Source organism: Oncorhynchus tshawytscha, linkage group LG05 (genome assembly GCF_018296145.1).
Source record: "Oncorhynchus tshawytscha isolate Ot180627B linkage group LG05, Otsh_v2.0, whole genome shotgun sequence".
In the NCBI taxonomy this organism is placed as follows: domain Eukaryota; kingdom Metazoa; phylum Chordata; class Actinopteri; order Salmoniformes; family Salmonidae; genus Oncorhynchus; species Oncorhynchus tshawytscha.
Window position 1 is genome coordinate 31,360,590 of NC_056433.1, and position 22,074 is coordinate 31,382,663.

Here is a 22,074-nt window from a genome sequence, read left to right on the forward strand (position 1 = left end):
ACTCCAGGTGGCAGTATTCACCCTTTCAGTTTGTTTGTTGGAAGGAGTAGCAGAAGAAATTTGACTACTTCAAAATGGAGATTGATTCAATGGTGCTGCCCGTGCTCTCAGATGCCATAATGGGACAGATGCAAAGATAAGTCAAAGTTAATGACATTTGACCTAGAATGCCCGCCATTCCTTCAACCCTACTTGATCAGAGACGACCAATAGTTCATTTTAGTCTTCTTCGACTTTTGGGGTTAAAAGAAGACAAGTAAAGAGACAGAGAATAAGCCCATGTCTCGAGAGAAGCCTTGATGTGTACTACAGCCTGCCTGGTTAGCCTTACCTACTGCCGTGCTGAGTATAGGCAATGACGGGGTCGGCATCCCACACACTGTCATCATAACTAGCATTACCATCCTGCATCTCGCTGCTGGCCGCTGCGTTACCATTGGCCTGATTCTTGTCCTTGTCGTCTTTACTCGCAAATAACTTCTGCAAGCTCTGGTTAAACCTGGAGAAGAGCGGAGAGGGGGACACTGGTTAATGTTTTTCATCAACACCCAATAAACAATAACTGAACACTATGCAGTGGTCTGTAAACTCTAAGGAACAGTTTCCTGAACACCAATTAATAAACATACTTCATCTCAATTCAAATATCTTTGTATTCAACCACGAGGTTAAATCTGGGTCTGGGAAACTGTCCCCATGTATACAGGGAACTGCAGCAAAACGTTTGTGACTGTTCACGTGTACGATAACTGTGGCAAACTCAGTCCTGCAACTTCTGGTAAATGTGAAACCACGCTGTGTATTTGACATCATCCTGTATGTATGCACACATAGGTTATACAGCGAACCGTATGGGCAAGGTAGGATGGTATCTGAAATGGTCAGCGCGTAGTAGGCTATTCTCTGAGTGGCATCATATCGGGTCATAGAAAGGTGGTCGGAGCACAAGGGGAGTGACCTGGACGAACCAGGGCAGACACACAGCCAGACAGAGACAGACAGGTGAAAATCTTCCACCCCACAGAAACTCAGGGGGCACTCAAATTCAATATCATTGCATTGAGTCTATGTATATTTCTTGGAAATATAGAAGATACCTTAATGACGTCAATCGGTCTCCCCACCGCATCAATGTCATTGGGCGTGACGCCTTGAGTTTTGTAAAGTCCCTGACTCAGTAGTGCATCACTTACTTCATGATGAGGATGTATCCGCAGTACATGACCACCAACACCAGGCTCTCCCACCTGAGACGGACACAACGGAGAGACAACCACTGAAATCACATCGTATCTCAGTTACCCAATGAAGCCCAATTAAATCACATCACCCAATAAGGAGCCCCACAGTTCAGATAAGCAACTAATGCAAATTCCATCACATCAAGGTATTATTTAAGGACCAATCGAAAAGAGGTGGGGCTAGCTTACCACACTACCTTCCCATCGTAGATAAACTGGGGGGGGGAATAGAGCACAGGCAGAAATGAAAATAATGGCAGTTAGGAATTATTCAACATGTACTTCTGTCCTTGAGCTGTTCTAGTCTACTAATGTTCTGTATTATGTCATGTTTTATGTTTTGTGTGGACTTCAGGAAGAGTAGCTGCTGCTTTCAGAAAAACTAACGGAGATCCGAATAAAATACTTAAATAAATATATTGTTTATAGTCGCATACAGTACATGTAATGTGCATTTTACTTTCAGACTTACCGCAATAAGAGCGAGGATCGACAAGACGTAGTAGAATGAATCTCGGAAAACAGACCACCAACCCAACACTACAACCTAGAAATTTAGAGAGAAACAGTCAGTCAGGAAAGAGATCATATCCCTGCAGATACACTACATGACCAAAGGTATGTGGACAAAAGTTGGTCCCCATTAGCTGCAATAACAGCCTCCACTCTTCTGGGAAGGCTTACCACTAGATGTTGGAACATTGCTGCGGGGACTTCAGCCACAAGAGCATTCGTGAGGTCGGGCACTGATGTTGGCCGATCAGGCCTGGCTCGTAGACGACGTTCCAATTCATCCCAAAGGTGTGTTTGATGGGGTTGAGGTCAGGGCTCTGTGCAAGCTCAGTCAAGTTCTTCAACACCAATCTCGATAAACCTTCTGTATGGACCTTGCTTTGTGCACGGGGGCATTGTCATGCTGAAACAGGAAAGGGCCCCAAACTGTTGCCACAAAGTTGGAAGCACAGAATCGTATAGAATGTCATTGTATGCTGTAGTGTTAAGATTTCCCTTCAATGGAACTAAGGGGCCTAGCTTGAACAATGAAAAACAGCCCCAGACCATTATTCCTCCTCTACCAAACTTTACAGTTGGCACTATGCATTCAGGCAGGTAGTGTTCTCCTGGCATCTTCCAAACCAAGATTTGTCCGTCAGACTGCCAGATGGTGAAGCGTGATACATCACTCCAGAGAACGCATTTCGACTGCTCCAGAGTCCAATAGCGGCGAGCTTTACACCACTCAAGCCGACGCTTGGCATTGCGAATGGTGATCTTAGGCTTGTATGCAGCTGCTCGGCCATAGAAACCCATTTCATGAAGCTCCCGATGAACAGTTATTGTGCTGACGTTGCTTCCAGTGGCGGTTTGGAACTCAGTGAGTGTTGCAACCAAGAACAGACGATCTTTACGCACTACACGATTCAACACTCGGCGGTCCCGTTCTGTGAGCTTGTGTGGCCTACCAATTCACTGCTGAGCCGTTATTGATCCTAGACGTTTCAACTTCACAATAACAGCACTTAGTTACCCAGGGCAGCTCTAGCAGGGCTGAAATTTGACAAACTGACTTGTTGGAAAGTTGGCATCCTATGACGGTGCCACGTTGAAAGTTACTGAGCTCTTCAGTAAGGCCATTTTACTGCCATTGTTTGTCTATGAAGATTGCATGTCTGTGTGCTCGATTTTATACACATACACCTGTCAGCAACAGTGTGGCGGAAATAGCCAAATCCACTAATTTGAAGGTGTGTCCACATACTTTTGTATATATAGTGTATAAAACATCTCAGACTAGAAATGCTGATCTAGGATCAGGTCCTAGAGCAGCACTCCTAGTCTTCGTGAATACAGGACCAGAAATATGCTTTCCAGAGACTAACGACAGCTGGGAGCAATTGCTAACTATCAGACATGTAGACATGGTTCCCCATAGGAGAACTCAATCTTTCAATTTACTTCTCAGCCCATAAGTGATCTAAATGCATATGCTGCACTAAACGAGATCCACATGCACGCACACACACACACACACACACACACAGACACACACCCACAGAAACAGCCACGTGTATGTGCATGTGCACAGAAACACACACACCTGTCCGGCGAATATTCCGCACACGCCGATGATGCACAGGATATTGAAGACCGCTGAGCCGACGATTGTCCCCACCCCCACGTCACCGTGGGTGATGAAGACACCTGTACAGGGGGAGTTAGCCAACCACAATCAGCCTCGACAACAACTATCTGGGAGAGTGTGTGTGTGTGTGTGTGTGTGTGGCAGGGCTGGGGTCAATTCGAATTGAAAGCAGTCAATTCAGGAAGTAAACTTAAATACCAATTCAAAATAACTAAAAAACTGCAGCTATTTTCAATGACTTCTAAATAAACTGAAGAGTAGCTATTTATTTCATATGTTTTTGCATTTTGGAATTTTCAATTAAAATATCTTCCTGAATTGACTGCCTTTCATTTTAATTGACCCCATCCCTGGTGTGTAGGTTTGTCTGACTTTTTGTTGAATTTTGACGGTGTGTTGGTTAATCTCTAGTGGACAGAAATAGGGTGCCTATGGGTAACATTGTGTGCACACTGCCTGCCCTCCAGGACACCTACAACACCAGGTGTCGCAGGAAGTCCAAGAAGATCATGGGGGACCTAAGCCACCCAAGCCAAGGCCTGTTCTCCCGCTTCCATCACTCAAACGTGGGCAGTACAGGAGCATCATGGCTAAAACTATCAGACTGGCCAATAGCTTCTACCCTCAGACCATCAGGCTGCTGAATAGCCACCATAGTCAGCTACATGCTCCGACTGTCCCCCCGGACTTCCTACACCTGCACTGTTGGAGCTCGGAGCTTAAGAATTTCACTGTATACTGCAACTACATCTGTGCATTTGACTAAATAAAAAATCTAGGATTGAATGCTATCGCAGCGTCAGTCAGCAGACTGTGGGATGTGAAGACTAAAGACAAATCTTTTTGTCACTGGTCATTTGGACAAATCACACATTCGCAGGTGTTCACCTCTTTTAAAATGTCGGGCGTGGATGGGACATGCTTTGGCTGAATATCCATTTAGGGAGGTGGAGACGTCGTTAGTGTCTTTTATCATACATCTCCCCCAGAACCTAATCAAGCATCTGATGTAATTACACCCCCACACAAAACAAAACCGACACACACTACATACGCGCACACCACTACATACGCGCACACACATACACGCACATCAGCAACACAAACACAAATACATACAATTCTTACACTCATCGTTTGCTGCTGCTACTCTGTTCTTTATTTCACCCTTATAATTATCTATCCTGATGCCTAGTCACTTTACCCTGCCGTCATGTACAAATCTACCTCAAATACCTCGTACCGCTGTACATTTGTACTGGTCCTCCCTGTAATACATAGTTCTATTCTTGTGTATTTTATTGTATTCCTTGTGTTACTATTTCATTTTTGAAACTCTGCATCTTTGGCAAGGACTGGTAAGCAAACATTTCACGGTAAAGTCTACACTCGTTGTATTCAGAGCATGTGACAAATACAAATCAGATTCGACAGGATTTTAATTCTGGGTTTCCAAGTTTTCTGTGTTGTGTAAAGGAGCGTGTGAGTGTGCCGGTGTGTATTGGTGTGTGTGTGTGTGTGTGAGTGCGCGACGGCGTTTGTGTGTGTCATATCTTACCAATGACGGAGGCAAACAGCTCGGGAGCAGAACTCCCAGCTGCCATAAAAGTGGCTCCGGCAACATCCTCACTTAAGTCTAGTTTCTAACAGATCGAAAGAGAGAACGAAAGAGGAGACAGGAGTGGTTAGTTGGGCTGAGCTTCCCAAAAGCTTTGTAGGTTAATGTGGCCCTTTTGTCATCATCTTGACAACCAAGACCACTCATAGAATAGCAAAGTACTTTGTTAGAAAGATTTGATTCAGTTCACGCAGAAAATATTGATTATCAAAAGCATTGCTCGAGAGAAGCAAAGTGCCGTCCTAGCTACTAAGTTGGCTGAAAACTCACCTGTGGTAAGGACATAATGCTAGAGCCACGGTGGGCCCATGCTAATATCTCAGACCAGTTTCACCAGATTAGATTGTGTGTCCTGACAAGAGTCTCTCACCTCACAGATCTTCTCCAGCGACGGTACAAAGTAGTCGTCACAGATTATAGCGAGGGCCAGGAACATATAGAGGGCCTGTCGAGACGGGAGAGAAGAGTCAGTGTGTATGTGTGTCTGAAACGTTAACTTGGCTGAACAAATAGGAAAGTTGGAAGATCTCAATGAAGGAATAAAGGAGAGGAGAGGATGAACGTAAAGAGCACTAGATCAAAGAAGGTGAGATACAGAAGAGCACTAGATCAAAGAAGGTGAGATACAGAAGAGCACTAGTTCAAAGAAGATGAGATACAGAAGAGCACTAGTTCAAAGAAGATGAGATACAGCTATGATTAGATACATCAAGTAAGAAATGTGGTGAAAATGCTACCTATCATATCTGGCGGAAAGATGGAACAGCTACTACTGGATTAGGTAGAATAATACCCTTCCAATCCTCTCAGATCTAAACAACTGACTAGTTGGGTAGGGGCTAGTTTAAAAAAATATATATATTTCACCTTTATTTAACCAGGTAGGCTAGTTGAGAACAAGTTCTCATTTACAACTACGACCTGGCCAAGATAAAGCAAAGCAGTGTGACAAAAACAACAACACAGAGTTACACATGGAATAAACAAACAGTCAATAATACAATAGAACAAGTCTATATACAGTGTGTGCAAATGAGGTAGGATAAGGGAGGTAAGGCAATAAATAGGCCATAGTGGCGTTATAATTACAATATAGCAATTAAACACTGGAGTGATAGATGTACAGAAGATGAGTGTGCAAGTTGAGATACTGGGGTGCAAAGGAGCAAGATAAATAAAATAAAACACAGTATGGGGAACACCGGGTTGATTTGGGATTGATCCCATCACTTCGAAAACTGTATTTATTGGTTAAACATTTTCTGCAGTGCATCGTATTCTCCTAGCCTGGTGCAAGATCTCAGTTTGTGCTGTATAGCCAACTCCTATGATCATTGTCATGCCAAATAACCATGGCAGTTGGGAAGACCGCACAAAGAGATCTGGGACCAGGCTATTGTTCCTTACCATTGTGTGAGAGAATATAATCCTATTTCGGTACACTTGACATGATAACCTCAGCATACTCAGCATACTCAGATTAACTCAGCAAAAAAAGAAACATCCTCTCAGTGTCAACTGCATTTATTTTCATCAAACTTAACATGTGTAAATATTTGTATGAACATAACAAGATTTAACAACAGACATAAACTGAACAAATTCCACAGATATGTGACTAACAGAAATTGAATAATGTGTCCCTGAACAAAAGGGGCGTCAAAATCAAAAGTAACAGTCAGTATCTGTAATGTAAGAGTCAGTGTCTGGTGTGGCCACCAGCTGCATTAAGTACTGCAGTGCATCTCCTCCTCATGGACTGCACCATATTTGCCAGTTCTTGCTGTAAGATGTTACCCCACTCTTCAGACCAAGGCACCTGCAAGTTCCCGGACATTTCTGTGGGGAATGGCCCTAGCCCTCACCTTCTGATCCAACAGTTCCCAGAAGCGCTCAATGGGATTAAGACCCAGGCTTTTCGCTGGCCATGGCAGAACACTGACATTCCTGTCTTGCATTAAATCACGCACAGAATGAGCAGTATGGCTGGTGGCATTGTCATGCTGGAGGGTCATGTCAGGATGAGCCTGCAGGAAGGGTACCACATGAGGGAGGAGGATGTCTTCCTTGTAACGAACAGCCTTGAGATTGCCTGCAATGACAACAAGCTCAGTCCGATGATGCTGTGACACACCGCCTCAGACCATGACGGACCCTCCACCTCCAAATCGATCCCGCTCCAGAGTACAGGCAGGTAGCTACCTGGGGCAGCAGGTAGCCTAGTGGTTAGAGCGTTGGACTTGTAACCGAATATGTTGTTCTGCCCCTGAACAAGGCAGTTAACCCACTGTTCCTAGGCTGTCATTGAAAATAAGAATTTGTTCTTAACCGACTTGCCTAGTTAAATAAAAGGTACAGGCCTCAATGTAACTCAATGCACCCAACCGCGACTCATCAGTGAAGAGCTATTTTTGCCAGTCCTGTCTGGTCCAGCGACGTTGGGTTTGTGCCCATAGCCGATGTTGTTGCCGGTGATGTCTGGTGAGGACCTGCCTTACAACAGGCCTACAAGCACTCAGTCCACCCTCAGCCTATTGCGGACAGTCTGAGCACTGATATAGGGATTGTGCATTCCTGGTGTAACTCAGGCAGTTGTTGTTGCCATCCTGTACCTGTCCCGCAGGTGTGATGTTCGGATGTACCGATCCTGTGCAGGTGTTGGTACATGTGGTCTACCACTGCGAGGACGATCAGCTGTCCATCATGTCTCCCTGTAGCGCTGTCTTAGGCATCTCACAGTATAGTATGGACATAGCAATGGCCACATCTGCAGTCCTCATGCCTCCTTGCAGCATGCCTAAGGCACGTTCACACGGATGAGCAGGGACCCTGGGCATCTTTGTTTTGGTGTATTTCAGAGTCAGTAGAAAGGCCTCTTTAGTGTCCTAAATTTTCATAACTGAGACTTTAATTGCCTACCGTCTGTAAGCTGTTGCCGTCTGTAAGCTGTTGAAGAGGCACTGTTGCGCCCTCTTCCATCACACTGTGTGTGAGTGGACCATTTCAGTTTGTCTGTGACATTTAAATGTCTTACTCACATCAGCCAGGGAGAAGGAGAGAGGGGGGGCACAGTCCTTGTTAGCAAGCCCCAATGGTGGCACTGTATTTATTTATTTTATTTATTTTTTTCACCTTTATTTAACCAGGTAGGCTAGTTGAGAACAAGTTCTCATTTGCAACTGCGACCTGGCCAATATAAAGCATAGCAATTCGACACATACAACAACACAGAGTTACACATGGAATAAACAAAACCTAGTCAGTAATACAGTAGAACAAAAGAAAACAAAAAGTCTATATACAGTGAGTGCAAATGAGGTAAGTTAAGGAAATAAATAGGCCTTGGTGGCGAAGTAATTACAATATAGCAATTAAACACTGGAATGGTCGACGTGCAGAAGATGAATGTGCAAGTAGAGATACTAGGGTGCAAAGGAGCAAGATAAATAAATAAATATAGTATGGGGATGTGGTAGGAAGATAGATGGGCTGTTTACAGATGGGCTATGTACAGGTGCAGTGATTTGTGAGCTGCTCTGACAGCTGGCGCTTAAAGCTAGTGAGGGAGATGTGAGTCTCCAGCTTCAGAGATTTTTGCAGTTCGTTCCAGTCATTGGCAGCAGAGAACTGGAAGGAAAGACGAACAAAGGAGGAATTGGCTTTGGGGGTAACCAGTGAGATATACCTGCTGGAGCGCGTGCTACGAGTGGGTGCTGCTATGGTGACCAGTGAGCTGAGATAAGGCAGGGCTTTACCTAGCAGAGCCTTGTAGATAACCTGTAGCCAGTGGGTTTGGCGATGAGTATGAAGCGAGGGCCAACCAACGAGAGCGTACAGGTCGCAATGGTGGGTAGTGTATGGGGCTTTGGTGACATAACAGATGGCACTGTGATATACTGCATCCAGTTTGTTGAGTAGAGTGTTGGAGGCTATTTTATAGATGACATCACCGAAGTTGAGGATCGGTAGGATGGTCATTTTTACGAGGGTATGTTTGGCAGCATGAGCGAAGGATGCTTTGTTGCGATATAGGAAGCCGATTCTAGATTTAATTTTGGATTGGAGATGCTTAATGTGAGTCTGGAAGGAGAGTTTACAGTCTAACCAGACACCTAGGTATTTGTAGTTGTCCACGTATTCTAAGTCAGAGCCGTCCAGAGTAGTGATGCTGGACGGGCGAGCAGGTGCGGGCAGCGATCGGTTGAATAGCATGCATTTAGTTTTACTTGCATTTAAGAGCAGTTGGATGCTATGGAAGGAGAGTTGTATGGCATTGAAGCTTGTCTAGAGGTTAGTTAACACAGTGTCCAAAGAGTGGCCAAAAGTATACAGAATGGTGTCATCTGCGTAGAGGTGTATCAGAGAATCACCAGCAGCAAGAGCAACATCATTGATGTATACAGAGAAGAGAGTCAGCCCGAGGATTGAACCCTGTGGCACCTCCATAGAGACTGTCAGAGGTCTGGACAACAGGCCCTCCGATTTGACACACTGAACTCTATCAGAGAAGTAGTTGTTAAAGCAGGCAAGGCAATCATTTGAGAAACCAAGGCTGTCGAGTCTCCCAATAAGAATGTGGTGATTGACAGAGTCGAAAGCCTTGGCCAGGTCGATGAATACGGCTGCACAGTATTTTCTCTTATCGATGGCGGTTATGATGTCGTTTAGAACCTTGAGCGTGGCTGAGGTGCACCCATGACCAGCTCTGAAACCAGATTGCATAGCGGAGAAGGTACAGTGGAATTCGAAATGGTCGGTAATCTGTTAACTTGGCTTTCGAAGACCTTAGAAAGACAGGGTAGGATAGATATAGGTCTGTAGTTTGGGCTAGAGTGTCACCCCCTTTAAAGAGGGGGATGACCGCGGCAGCTTTCCAATCTCTGGGAATCTCAGACGATACGAAAGAGAGGTTGAACAGGCTAGTAATAGGGGTTGCAACAATTTTGGCAGATAATTTTAGAAAGAGAGGGTCCAGATTGTCTAGCCCGGCTGATTTGTAGGGGTCCAGATTTTGCAGCTCTTTCAGAACATCAGCAATCTGGATTTGGGTGAAGCAGAAATGGTAGGGGCTTTGGCGGATTGCTGTGGAGGGTGCCGGGCAGTTGACCGGGGTAGGGGTAGCCAGGTGGAAAGCATGGCCATAGTGGATTTATCGGTGGTGACAGTGTTTCCTAGCCTCAGAGCAGTGGGCAGCTGGGAGGAGGTGCTCTTATTCTCCATGGACTTTAGTGTCCCAGAATGTTTTTGAGTTAGGTTGCAAATTTATTTCTGTTTGAAAAAGCTAGCCTTAGCTTTCCTAACTGCCTGTGTATATTTGTAATTAACTTCCCTGAAAAGTTGCTTATCACGGGGGCTATTCGATGCTAATGCAGAACACCACAGGATGTTTTTGTGCTGGTCAAGGGCAGACAGGTCTGGAGTGAACCAAGGACTATATCTATTCCTAGTTCTACATTTTTTGAATGGGGCATGCTTATTTAAGATGGTGAGGAAGGCACTTTTAAAGAATAGCCAGGCATCATCTACTGACGGGATGAGGTCAATGTAATTCCAGGATATCCCAGCCAGGTCGTTTAGAAAGGCGTTTGGGAGCGTTTGACAGTGATGAGGGGTGGTCGTTTGGTCGCAGACCCATTACGGATGCAGGCAATGAGGCAGTGATCGCTGAGATCTTGAGTGAAAACAGCAGAGGTGTATTCGGAGGGTGAGTTAGTTAGGATGACATCTATGAGGGTGCCCATGTTTACAAATTTGGAGTTGTACCTGGTAGGTTCATTGATAATTTGTGTGAGATTGAGGGCATCTAGCTTGGATTGTAGGATGGCCGGGGTGTTAAGCATGTCCCAGTATAGGTCACCGAGTAGCACGAGCTCAAAAGATAGATGGGGGGCAATCAATTCACATATGCTATCGAAGCACAGCTGGGGGCAGAGGGAGGTCTAAAGCAAGCGGCAACAGTGAGAGACTTGATTCTGGAAAGGTGAAATTTTAGAAGTAGAAGCTCGAATTGTTTGGGTACAGACTTGTATAGTAATACAGAACTCTGCAGGCTATCCTTGCAGTAGATTGCAACACCGCCCTCTTTGGCAGTTCTTTCTTGGCGGAAAATGTTATAGTTAGCCATAGAGATTTCAGGGTTTTTGGTGGTTTTCCTTAGCCAGGATTCAGACATGGCTAAGACATCCGGGTTGGCAGAGTGTGCTAAAGCAGTGAGTAAAACAAACTTAGGGAGTAGGCTTCTAATGTTAACTTGCATGAAACCAAGGCTTTTACGGTTACAGATGTCAACAAATGAGAGCACCTGGGGAGTGGGAGTGGAGCTAGGCACGGCAGGACCTGGATTAACCTCTACATCACCAGAGGAACAGAGGAGAAGTAGGATAAGGGTACGACAATGCTATACGAAATGGCCGTCTAGCACGTTCAGAACAGAGAGTAAAAGGAGCAGGTTTCTGGGCACGACAGCATAGATTCAAGGCATAGTGTACAAACAAAGGTAAGGTAGGATGTGAGTACATTGGAGGTAAACCTAGGCATTGAGAAATGATGAGAGATTTAAACCAGGTGATGTCATCGCATATGTAGGAGGTGGAACAACATGGTTGATTAAGGCATATTGAGCAGGGATAGAGGCTCTACAGTAAAATAAGACAGTGAAATCACTAACCAGGACAGTAATGGACAAGGCATATTGATATTAGAGAGAGACATGCGTAGCCAAGTGAACATATGGGTCCAGTGAGTGGTTGGGCTGACTGGGGACACGGCGATTCAGACATTTAGCAGGCCGATGCTAACACGCTAACAGTTAGTAGGCCGGGGCTAAACAAGCTAGCAGTTAGCAGACCGGGGCTAGCAAGTTAGCCTATGGGGGACATCACGATGGGGGTAAGTCTGTTTTTGCCTCTTCGTGCGGTGGCGTCGATAGACCAGTCGTGGAATTAGTAGGGTTCCAAGAAGCTCTAGGTAGCTAGCAGGCCTAGCAGGTTAGCAGAATGGGCCTTCAGTGGACGTCGCGCCTGGGGGGCCTGTTGGAATTCTCGGGCAGATTATGTCGGTATTTCAGTCGCAGAGGAATATTACCCTCAAAGCAGGCAAAGAAGGTGTTTTGTTTGTCTGGAAGCATGACATCGGCGTCCGTAACGTGGCTGTTTTTCTTTTTGTAGTCCATGATTTCCTGTAGACCCTGCCACATACGTCTCGTGTCTGAGCCGTTGAATTGCAACTCCACTTTGTCCCTATACTGACATTTCACTTGTTTGATTGCCTTGCTGGGGGAATAACTATACTGTTTATATTCAGCCATGGATGCCGCCATCCATCCATGGTTTCTGGTTAGGGTAGGTTTTAATAGTCACAGTGGGTACAACATCTCCAATGCACTTCCTTATAAATTCACTCACCAAGTCAGCGTACAGATCGATGTTATTCTCTGAGGCTGCCCGGAACATTTCCCAGTCTGCGAGATCAAAACCATCTTGACACGTGGATTCTGATTGGTCAGACCAGCATTGAATGGTTCTAGTCACAGATACTTCCCATTTGAGTTTCTGCCTATAAGACGGTAGGAGCAAGATGGAGTCGTGGTCGGATTTGCCAAAGGGAGCGCGAGAAAGGGCATTGTATGCATCGCAGAAGTTAGAGTAGCAGTGATCGAGTGTATTGATAATGCGAGTGCTGCAATCAATATGCTGATAGAATTTAGGTAGCCTTGTTCTCAAATGTGCTTTGTTAAAATCCCCAGCTACAATAAATGTAGCCTCAGGATATATGGTTTCCAGTTTACATAGAGTTCAGTGAAGTTCCTTGAGGCCAGTCGTGGTGTCTGCTTGAGGGGGTATATACACACAGCTGTGACGATAACTGACGAGAATTCTCTTGGGAGATAATATAGCCGGCATTTGATTGTAAGGAATTCTATGTCAGGTTAGCAGAAGGACTTGAGTTCCTGCATGTTGTCATGATTACACCATGAGTTGTTAATCATGAAGCATACACCCCTGCCCTTTTTCTTCCCAGGGAGGTGTATATCTCTTGGTGCAACGCATGAAGAAGACTCAATAACGCATTGAAGCCAAATTAAGTCAGTTAAAGATGGCATCTCAGAGAAATAACATGCACAGTTTGAGTTGACTCAAGTTGAAGGTCAACCAGGGTACTGCAGGCTCTCATTAGCAACTAAATTATACTTTTACAGTAAAACGTCAATTAAACATAGTCTCAAATAAGTGCCTGTCACTTTTAATTGCCGTGCAAAAAAAGTGCATTTTTCAAAATAAACCCAGGGTCTAGATGAATTGTTTACGAGGTTACCATGTATTATTTACGAGGTTTAATGTTTAATTTGTGACATTAAAAAAATTCAGCAATGACTCGAAAAAATGATGGCAATTATACATTTTTATTGCCAGGAAGAAACTGCTTGCCATTTGTTGCTAACAGCTGAGAACTGCTGGCAAGCCCAAAAACAGTCAACAACTTCGGGAGCACAGACCCTTAGAAATAGCCTGAACTCCATCTAGTGACCAAAGTAAGAACTGCCTGAAAATGCACAGTCAAATAGGAGAATCATTATTCTGTCAAGGAAAAGTGTTGTTAAAAAAAATAATAGAGGCATACTAAGATGAAAGAAATGTGACAGCGTGTAAATGACAACACATTAGTGCAGGAAATGAAGAAATTGATTAAAATGCATGTAATTAAACAATTAACTATGCAATTGGTATCATGATTGTTTTCTAAACATTTTTTCATTCACTACAATGGGGGATAGTGATTGGTATCATGATTGTTTTCTAAACATTTTTTCATTCACTACAATGGGGGATAGTGTTTTCTGCTAACAATGACTGGAGTACCGCGGTCAGCCTTGAGAGGGGGAAAAGGGGGAAGTAGTTCTCCCCGGTGTGAGATCAAACTGAGGTGTATTGTTGTTAAAGGAGATTGAGGTATGCCAGTCCAAATTCAACCCGTAGCCTCCTACAGAGACACCTCTTGATCATACTTGTACATCTGAAAGAATGTGTGGGGGGGGGTACTAGATGTCCATTGAAACTGAGGGGTCCTATGACCCTTAAATATTTTACATTTTCATTATATGAAAACAAATATTTTTAAAAGTATTAATGTGAAAATATTGAATAATGCCATCAGTGCCCCCACAAACATTTGTCGTGCATGACGCCACTGGTGGAAACTCCAGCACATTGTCGTGTCTTTGGCTATGCCGGATTAAGTGATATGACATGCTATTCTATAAAATAATTTCTCCGTAATTAATATCACCTCATTGAGCTAATCATGTAAATGTAATTAACTAGAGAGTCGGGCACCACAAAATAATATTTATAGAGCCGTTATAGCAGTCAATATCAATCGTCATCTTACTTCAGTCTCATTTGAATGTTGTACATTTTTGGTTATCTGCACGAACCCTGGCTAACAATTTGAATCAGCAATACAAAATTGGGTTTAATTATTTATTTACTAAATACCTAACTAATCACACATACACATAATTAAATCATAACTTGATTACAAATTACGTCATAAAGGAAAACGTCCCTAGCGGGCGGACCAGATATGACAGCTTGTTACACAAAAGAAAAGGGGCTGGGTTTGAGTGGAGGAGCGGGAAGACTGAGGAACAAAGGGAAGAAGTTGGGCTATCGTAAATACAGTATCTTATGCATTCTAAATTACCGCCCATTTGGAAAAGGAAAATGCAATAAATATTTACTCTGAGCTGCGCTTCGGTAGGTTGGTGGTAGATGGAAGGCCGTGTTGCCAAACCGAGTCCTTTGAAGAATGTCTCTGGTTGTCAATTGGATACGTTGTAGTAACGTCGTTGGGTGATAGACGGGATACTCTGTCTGTTCCTTCCTAACCCTCGTTGCATCTGCTGTTGCTAACTCAACGGCTAGGAGGTATCACTTCTGTAGTGAATAAGAGTTCAAAGTTCATACCATTCGCAACCAAAGCTCACGCTGATGTTGGCTTCGTTCTGTAGTTATTATCTGAACCATTCTGACATAGGACCGTCATCCTCACATCTTTGGAACCGATAGTTATATTGTCGTCAAGGGCTTATATAGGAAGGCAGAGGAGGGCGTGTTTGAAAGGTTTTATAACCCATGTCCCTTCACAGGGCTGATTGAGCAGAGCCATATCTTATGAAAACCCAAATCTCACATTTTAGAACCATCACGAATAATTTCATCTTCAAACATTTAAATTGAACAACAATTCCATGTGAATCCGATAACTCTGATGTGTAGACTTTCCACTGTAGAGTTCATCATCTTATCATTGATGAGAATGTCTCAGATGACAACCGGACATCATATTCATTAAGTACTACCGCATATGTTCAATTGTTCGGATTCCCAGAATATAGTTAATTTCCCCCCTCACCTACTGATGTTCCCAGAATCTCTATGTTAACAAAGGGTTTTGCAAATGTAACCTCAGTAGGGTAGAGAGAGGAAAAAGGGGGGGAAGAGGTATTTATGACTGTCATAAACCTACCCCCCAGGCCAACGTCATGACAACATCATTCTAAGAGTAAGGTCTAGGTGGAGTCATTCTTATATTGCTTACACCTTTCATACCTACAGTATTAGGGGCAATCAAGAAGTGTCCACTAACTAGGTGTGGGAACAAGAGGTTGATTTTGACTGGGCTAGTGATAAAAGAGTTATACCTATTAATAGAAGCATTCAAAGCGCTCTCTTACCGCCACGATGTGCAGCAGGACGGCCCCACTCTTGCGCTCGTAGTTGGAAAACATGTCTTCAGGGAACTCCTTGATAGCTGAGAAGAGAAAACAACATCATCGTGGTGCGTCAGTAATGTGACTGATGTCCCAGATTCCCCCTTGTCCACAACCAAGGATGAGTTCACCTTGTGTGGTGGCGGCACTGATAAAGAGCTTGGTAAGACTTTTAAATGTTCAAGTCAACATTACTTAATTTGTAATACGTCACCAAAGGATCCTCCTCAACCACTACAAAAAGACAGTGAGGTAATACTTAAAAAGCATGAACCGGGTCTTGTGTTCAGTAGGGAGTAAACGTTTCGAAACCTATAAAGCCGGGATGAACTACCTGAACTTGTCCAATAGGGCCGGATTGGCCATCTGGCAATTCTGGCAAATGCCGGACCATTATTTGTTGGGTGGGCTGGTCGAAATTGACACACAAATAAAATGTTATATATATATATATTCAGAGTACCAGTCAAGTTTGGACACTCACAGTTTGGATACTCGTTCCAGAGTTTATTTCCTTTGACTATTGTCTACATTGTAGAATAATAGTGAATTGTTAAATAAATCAAATATATTTTATATTTGAGAAACTTCAAAGTAGACAGCTGATGACAGCTTTGCACACTCTTGGCATTCTCTCAACCATGAGGTAGTCATCTGGAATGCATTTCAATTAACAGGTGTGACTTGTTAAAAGTTCATTGGTGGAATTTCTTTCCTTCTTAATGCCTTTGAGCCAATCAGTTATGTTGCGACAAGGTAGGGGTGGTATACAGATGATAGGGCTATTTGGTGAAAGACCAAGTCCATATTATGGCAAGGACAGCACAAATCAACAAAGACAAATGACAGTTCATCATTAAGACATGAAGGTAATTCAATGCAGAAAATTTCAAGAACTTTGAACGTTTCTTCAAGTGCAGTCCCAAAAACCATCAAGCGTTATGATGAAACTGGACCATCACAGGAAAAGGAAGACCCAGAGATACCGCTGCTGCAGAGGATAAATTCATGAGAGTTAACTGCACCTCAGATTGCAACCCCAAAAAATACTTCACAGCATTCTGAAGCGATTTTCCATCCCATCTGGTTTGCGCTTAGTTGGACTATCATCTGTTTTTCAACAGGACAATGACCCAACACACCTCAAGGCTGTGAATGGGCTACTTGACGGAGTGCTACATTGGATGACCTGGCCTCCACAATCACTCGACCTCAACCCAATTGAGATGATCTGGGATGAATTGGACCGCAGTGTGAAGGAAAAGCAGCCAACAAGTGCTCAGCATATGTGGGAACTCCTTCAAGACTGTTGGAAAAGCATTTCAGGTGAAGCTGGTTGAGAGAATACCAAGTGTGTGCAAAGCTGTCATCAAGGAAAAGGGTGGCTACTATAAAGAATCTCAAATATAAAATATATTTTGATTTGTTTAACACTTTTTTTGGTTACTACATGATTCCATGTGTTATTTCATAGTTTTGGTGTAAGGGAAAGGTCTTCGCTATTATTCTACAATGTAGAAAATAGTGAATATAAAGAAACACTCTTGAATGAATAGGTGTCCACATTTTCAACTGGTACTATATATATATATTTATATATATATATATATATATATATATATCACATTTGTGGGAGGCAACCCGGATTACAGGCTGACCGCTGACTCTATTGACCCCAGTACTGACCCCTGTACTGCCCAAGACCGTGGTCACTCCTATCAGCATCTGGCCGCAGCAGAAAGAAACACTGGCCCTCCATAGGAGCCGCTAGTGTCTGTATTAGGGATGGTGTTAAGTCCACCAGAGGTCAGATGTACACCTGCATGTGCCTTCTCTTCCTATCTCTTACATAATGTACAACAATGTGCCAGGCAGCAAGGATAATAGAGCATAAAGTTATATAAATCATAGATTGTCCAAAATACACAGTAGGCTACATTTAGATCAGATAGACAGTATGGATTTGTTTTGATGTACTGGTGCATTTGCATGTGGCTTGAAAAAAATGCTTACCACAGATAATTGGAAAAGAAACTGAAACAACAATGCATTACCATTCACACAGAAATACTACGCACAGTATAACACAGAACGCACCGATGCATTTTGATCTTCTGTCGCATATGGACCCATGAAATGACAATGTACGCCTGAGACAACGAACGCCTAATGCAATCCACCGCCTATTAACATTAGATGGCGCTCATGACTGATTTACGAAACCAAGTTCGGACTTATCCTTGGCACCGCTGCTTTGGCCCAACTCTTCAAAGGGACATCATATGAGATGTACAGTTTGACATCCCTTCCCCCAGTAGGCATACCGGTAAAAAGAGGGACGAGGTAAAACATTTTTTTTAAAAGGACCGTTAACTTCCATGGTAGTGACTCTCCACTAGTAGCGTGATCTGTTTATATTAGCACAGGTATCGGTCCTTTGCCACGTGACACCACACCCGCTCTGAAATCTCTGTAAGGCAGGGAACCTTATACAATCTATGGAGAGTCTTCCCAAGGTCAGATGCTGCATGTCATTACAGATATAAGCAAAGAAAGCAATATGTGGAATTCAGTGTGGAAAAACTTTTCATCGTGCATTATATTTTGCTCATTTTATTTATGAAACCATGTCATGTGGCAAAAGCGTTGCGTAGGCTCCACTGCTCACAAGATCACAGGTGCAATTATTTAGAACATGACAGCTGCGCACAAGGGTCTTTAGGCAACTTGAGCGACATGCAACGTAACAATAATACACTGTGTTTTCACAGACAGCCCAATTCTGATAATTTTTCCACTAATTGGTATTTTGACCAATCACATCAGGTCTTTTCACATCAGATCTATTTCAGGTCAAAAGACCTATTAGTGAAGAAAAAAACATCAGAATTAGGCTGCCTGTGTAAACATAGCCTTAAATAGGCCTATGCTACTTCAGAAAATACAGTAGGTAGTCTATCAATCACTTGACTCATTTGGCAATGATGACTACAAAGCTTAGAGGAATCGAAAAATAGAGCTGCCAACAAAGTAAACAATAATATTTTCCCCTTTCTTATAGTGCGCTTTAACCCGCTCTGTTGCCTAATCGCCCACATTTTCCCTTTCTTGTCTGATGCATCTTTTAGTTACCGACTCGGGAGATCTGTGAATCAATCAATAATTGAATGGCTCTACCCACCATCCCTCTCGGTCCCTTTCTGTAGTTAACGTCACAACCCCTTAGTGATACAACACAATCAAGTCTGGCTGTGTGTGTGGTATAATGCCACGATCAAAACAACTGGGAACCATGAACTCTGAAATTTACGACTTCCGACTTCAATGTGTTCAAGAGAACTGGGAACTCTGGGGGGAAAAACAAGCTACGACGGGGAGCATTTTTTGGAACAGTCACCCAATTCGGAATTCCAAATCGGAAACTCGTCGAGTTCCCAGTTGCCTTGAAAGCACCCACCCAGAAGTATGATGGCAAAGGTCTTTGCATATCTGATTCCAATCTGTTATTTGTCCTGTAGTCTGAACAGCCAAAAAGCACATGGATTTGGATATTTCAAGCAGCTGGTGGTTTCAAGTCAGATAGAAATCTGATTCCTGGCCATGCAACTTGTGTCTGAACAGTCAAATCTGATTTATTTGCCCTCAAGTGGTTTATAGACTGTTATTTAGCATATATTGTTGCTTGCTAGCTACACTGTTGACAGTTTGTCAAGAACATGTGGAAGGTAATTAGCTTGATAATTGTTTACAAACAAATTAGTGAATGCTCTATAAAGCTAAACAGCTACCTAGCTAGCTAGTTGACTGCCTTGGCTAGCCAAAAAGGACACATTTTAAACGTTGGATAATCTTATCTCTTAAGGCTTTAAAAGTGTTCTTACACTATGATTTTGAACATTCAAATGAACTAGGAAAGGTCCATGGCAGGCATTGTGGTCACCTTACATAACTTCTGAGTGATAAGAAACAGGAGCACCACCACCAATCAGCCTACACCACTGCGCACACACTTGTTGTTACTATGACAACTAGCATAGCCATGCCAGAAAATGACTGCTGTCTCAACACACACAAATCCGATTTGGTCACATGCCTCCGAGAACTGGGAGCCAGCGCACAGTTGGGCGGGCAGAGGGGGTCTGGTCACCTCTCTCCCGCTCTCAAAGCAGTGTAAACAGTAAACCAGACACCATCTGCACACAGTTTGCCCTTGTACCTCCCTGCAGAGGTCTGTCCAGACATGAACATGCTTCAACAGACGTTTCCACACGGGGATAGGCAGGGAGATCGCTTGATTACCACTACAGCAGGCAGAGCACAGCGGCGGCAGAAGGAGGGTGCTCCAGTGCAGCTTGATTAAATGTCGCGTCCCAAACCTAGCCAAAGAACTGAATCATATAGACAGGTTAATTGATACGTTTTCCACTAGTGTAGGCTTGAGGTTTAAAAAGGTGGCACATTTGACAAGTCAGTGGATCAGAGTTGATGGTATTTTTGCACAGGAAAGCCTGCTGCGTTCTGCGCGTTGTTGCAGTTCCTTAGTGTGAAACAATGCGTCAGTGTGTGTCTGTGTTGTAACCTTGTGGGATACCTTTGAGAGTAGGATATGTATCATTCAGTTTCAACATGAGTCAACCTTGAAATAGCCTAATGTTCTTGTTGGATTGGAATCAACATTCTTGAACATGGTCAACAAAAATCTAAACTCAGTCTCTCACCACCTAGCCATACATAAAATAGGAATATCTGGGTAGCACCTAAATGTCCAAAATTGGCACTGATATGAATGTCAAGTGGCACACCATACATTTGTGTATTGCCATAGTGTAACTTCAAATCACATGCAGTGAGTCAACTAGGCGCCATACCAGACCTGGGCAGAACATTTTTGTATTTTTTAGTTTATTTGAAAATACCAACTTTTCAAATACTCATGGTAGTCGAATATAGTTTTTATAGAGTTTCAACTAAAAGGTAACCATTTTCTTTATTCAAATACAGGTCTCAGAATCAAATATTATTTAAGTGTTTTGAATACCTCTCAGAAAACCCAATTATATTTGAAGGTATTTGAACATATGCTAGTTATTTGAAAACAAAAACATATTTATTTGATGAAGAACCAAAAACTACAACAGTTCGTTGAATTAGTCTAACAACGGTTTGGAGGGCTTTCAGATATTAATCTTATAATAAAATACATGAGGGACATGGAATCATCTCATCATTCGAGTAGACCACTTGCGCAGCTTCAAAATGACTAACAAATATATTTTCATAATGAGTGGCATAAGGTAAAACTAACACTTTACATCAAGTTCTTATACATGTGTATTAACTTGGTTACATTGCAACATTGTTACATTGCTTTACAATTGCATAATAATCAAGTTATTACATAAGTGGAATAAGTAACAGTGACTATTCCTTGTGTACAGTAGTTACAAAAACTCCGCTCATTGCTATGCATTTAAAATGCAATTACCAAAGTATTATGTAACAACACTAATAAAATGTTGATCCAAAACTAATGACTAATGACACAATAACAGTTTAATGTTGTGTCACTGAGAATACTGACAGTAACAAAATATGGCTATTAAGTTTCAAAGGAAACAATATCCAAAAATGGCGTCTTAAATAAAGTACAACCAAGGAAGGTAGAAAATCATGTTAGTTTGTATTCTGAGTAAACTATCCTTTTAAAGATGGTATCGTGCAGGGGTATTCAACTCCTACCCTATGAGGTGAGGAGCCTGCTGGTTTTCTGTTCTACCTGATAATTGCACCCACCTGGTGCCACAGCTCTAAATCATCCCTGATTAGAGGGAACAATTAAGAAAATGTGGTCCAGAGTTGAGTTTGAGGGGTATAGTGATTGAAACAAGAACACTTTCAAAGTTGTTTTTGCTGAGCATCCAGCTAGCTGTTTACAATGGATATCATAACATTAATTGCAGCTTTCAACCTTTTCAGTGGCATGTTGATAGAGTCATTTAGAAGTAAAGTTTTAAACAAATCCAAATATATTTTGTATTTGAGATTCTTCAAAGTAGCCACCCTTTGCCATGAGGACAGCTTTGCACACTCATGGCATTCTCTCAACCAGCTTCATGAGGAATGCTTTTCCAACCATCTTGAAGGAGTTCCCACATATGCTGAGCACTTGTTGGCTGCTTTTCCTTCACTCTGCAGTCCAACTAATCTCAAACCATCTCAATTGGGTTGTCAGGTGATTGTGGATGCCATCTGATTCAGCACTCCATCACTCTCCTTGGTCAAATAGCCCCTACACATCCTG

General features: G+C 42.9%; 1 protein-coding gene across 1 annotated transcript in view; it reads right to left on the minus strand.

Annotated features, from left to right (window-relative positions):
* LOC112250475 (sodium/potassium/calcium exchanger 4-like) overlaps positions 1-22,074 on the minus strand; it is a 70,727-nt gene that overhangs the window by 12,623 nt on the left and 36,030 nt on the right. Inside the window, exons 3-10 of the mRNA XM_024420654.2 lie at positions 15,738-15,814; positions 5,373-5,447; positions 4,943-5,027; positions 3,340-3,443; positions 1,714-1,788; positions 1,431-1,456; positions 1,194-1,247; positions 402-499 (exon numbers count right to left, since the gene is read on the minus strand). Coding sequence (XP_024276422.1) covers positions 402-499; positions 1,194-1,247; positions 1,431-1,456; positions 1,714-1,788; positions 3,340-3,443; positions 4,943-5,027; positions 5,373-5,447; positions 15,738-15,814 — 594 coding nt within the window. The remainder of the gene's footprint in view (positions 1-401; positions 500-1,193; positions 1,248-1,430; positions 1,457-1,713; positions 1,789-3,339; positions 3,444-4,942; positions 5,028-5,372; positions 5,448-15,737; positions 15,815-22,074) is intronic.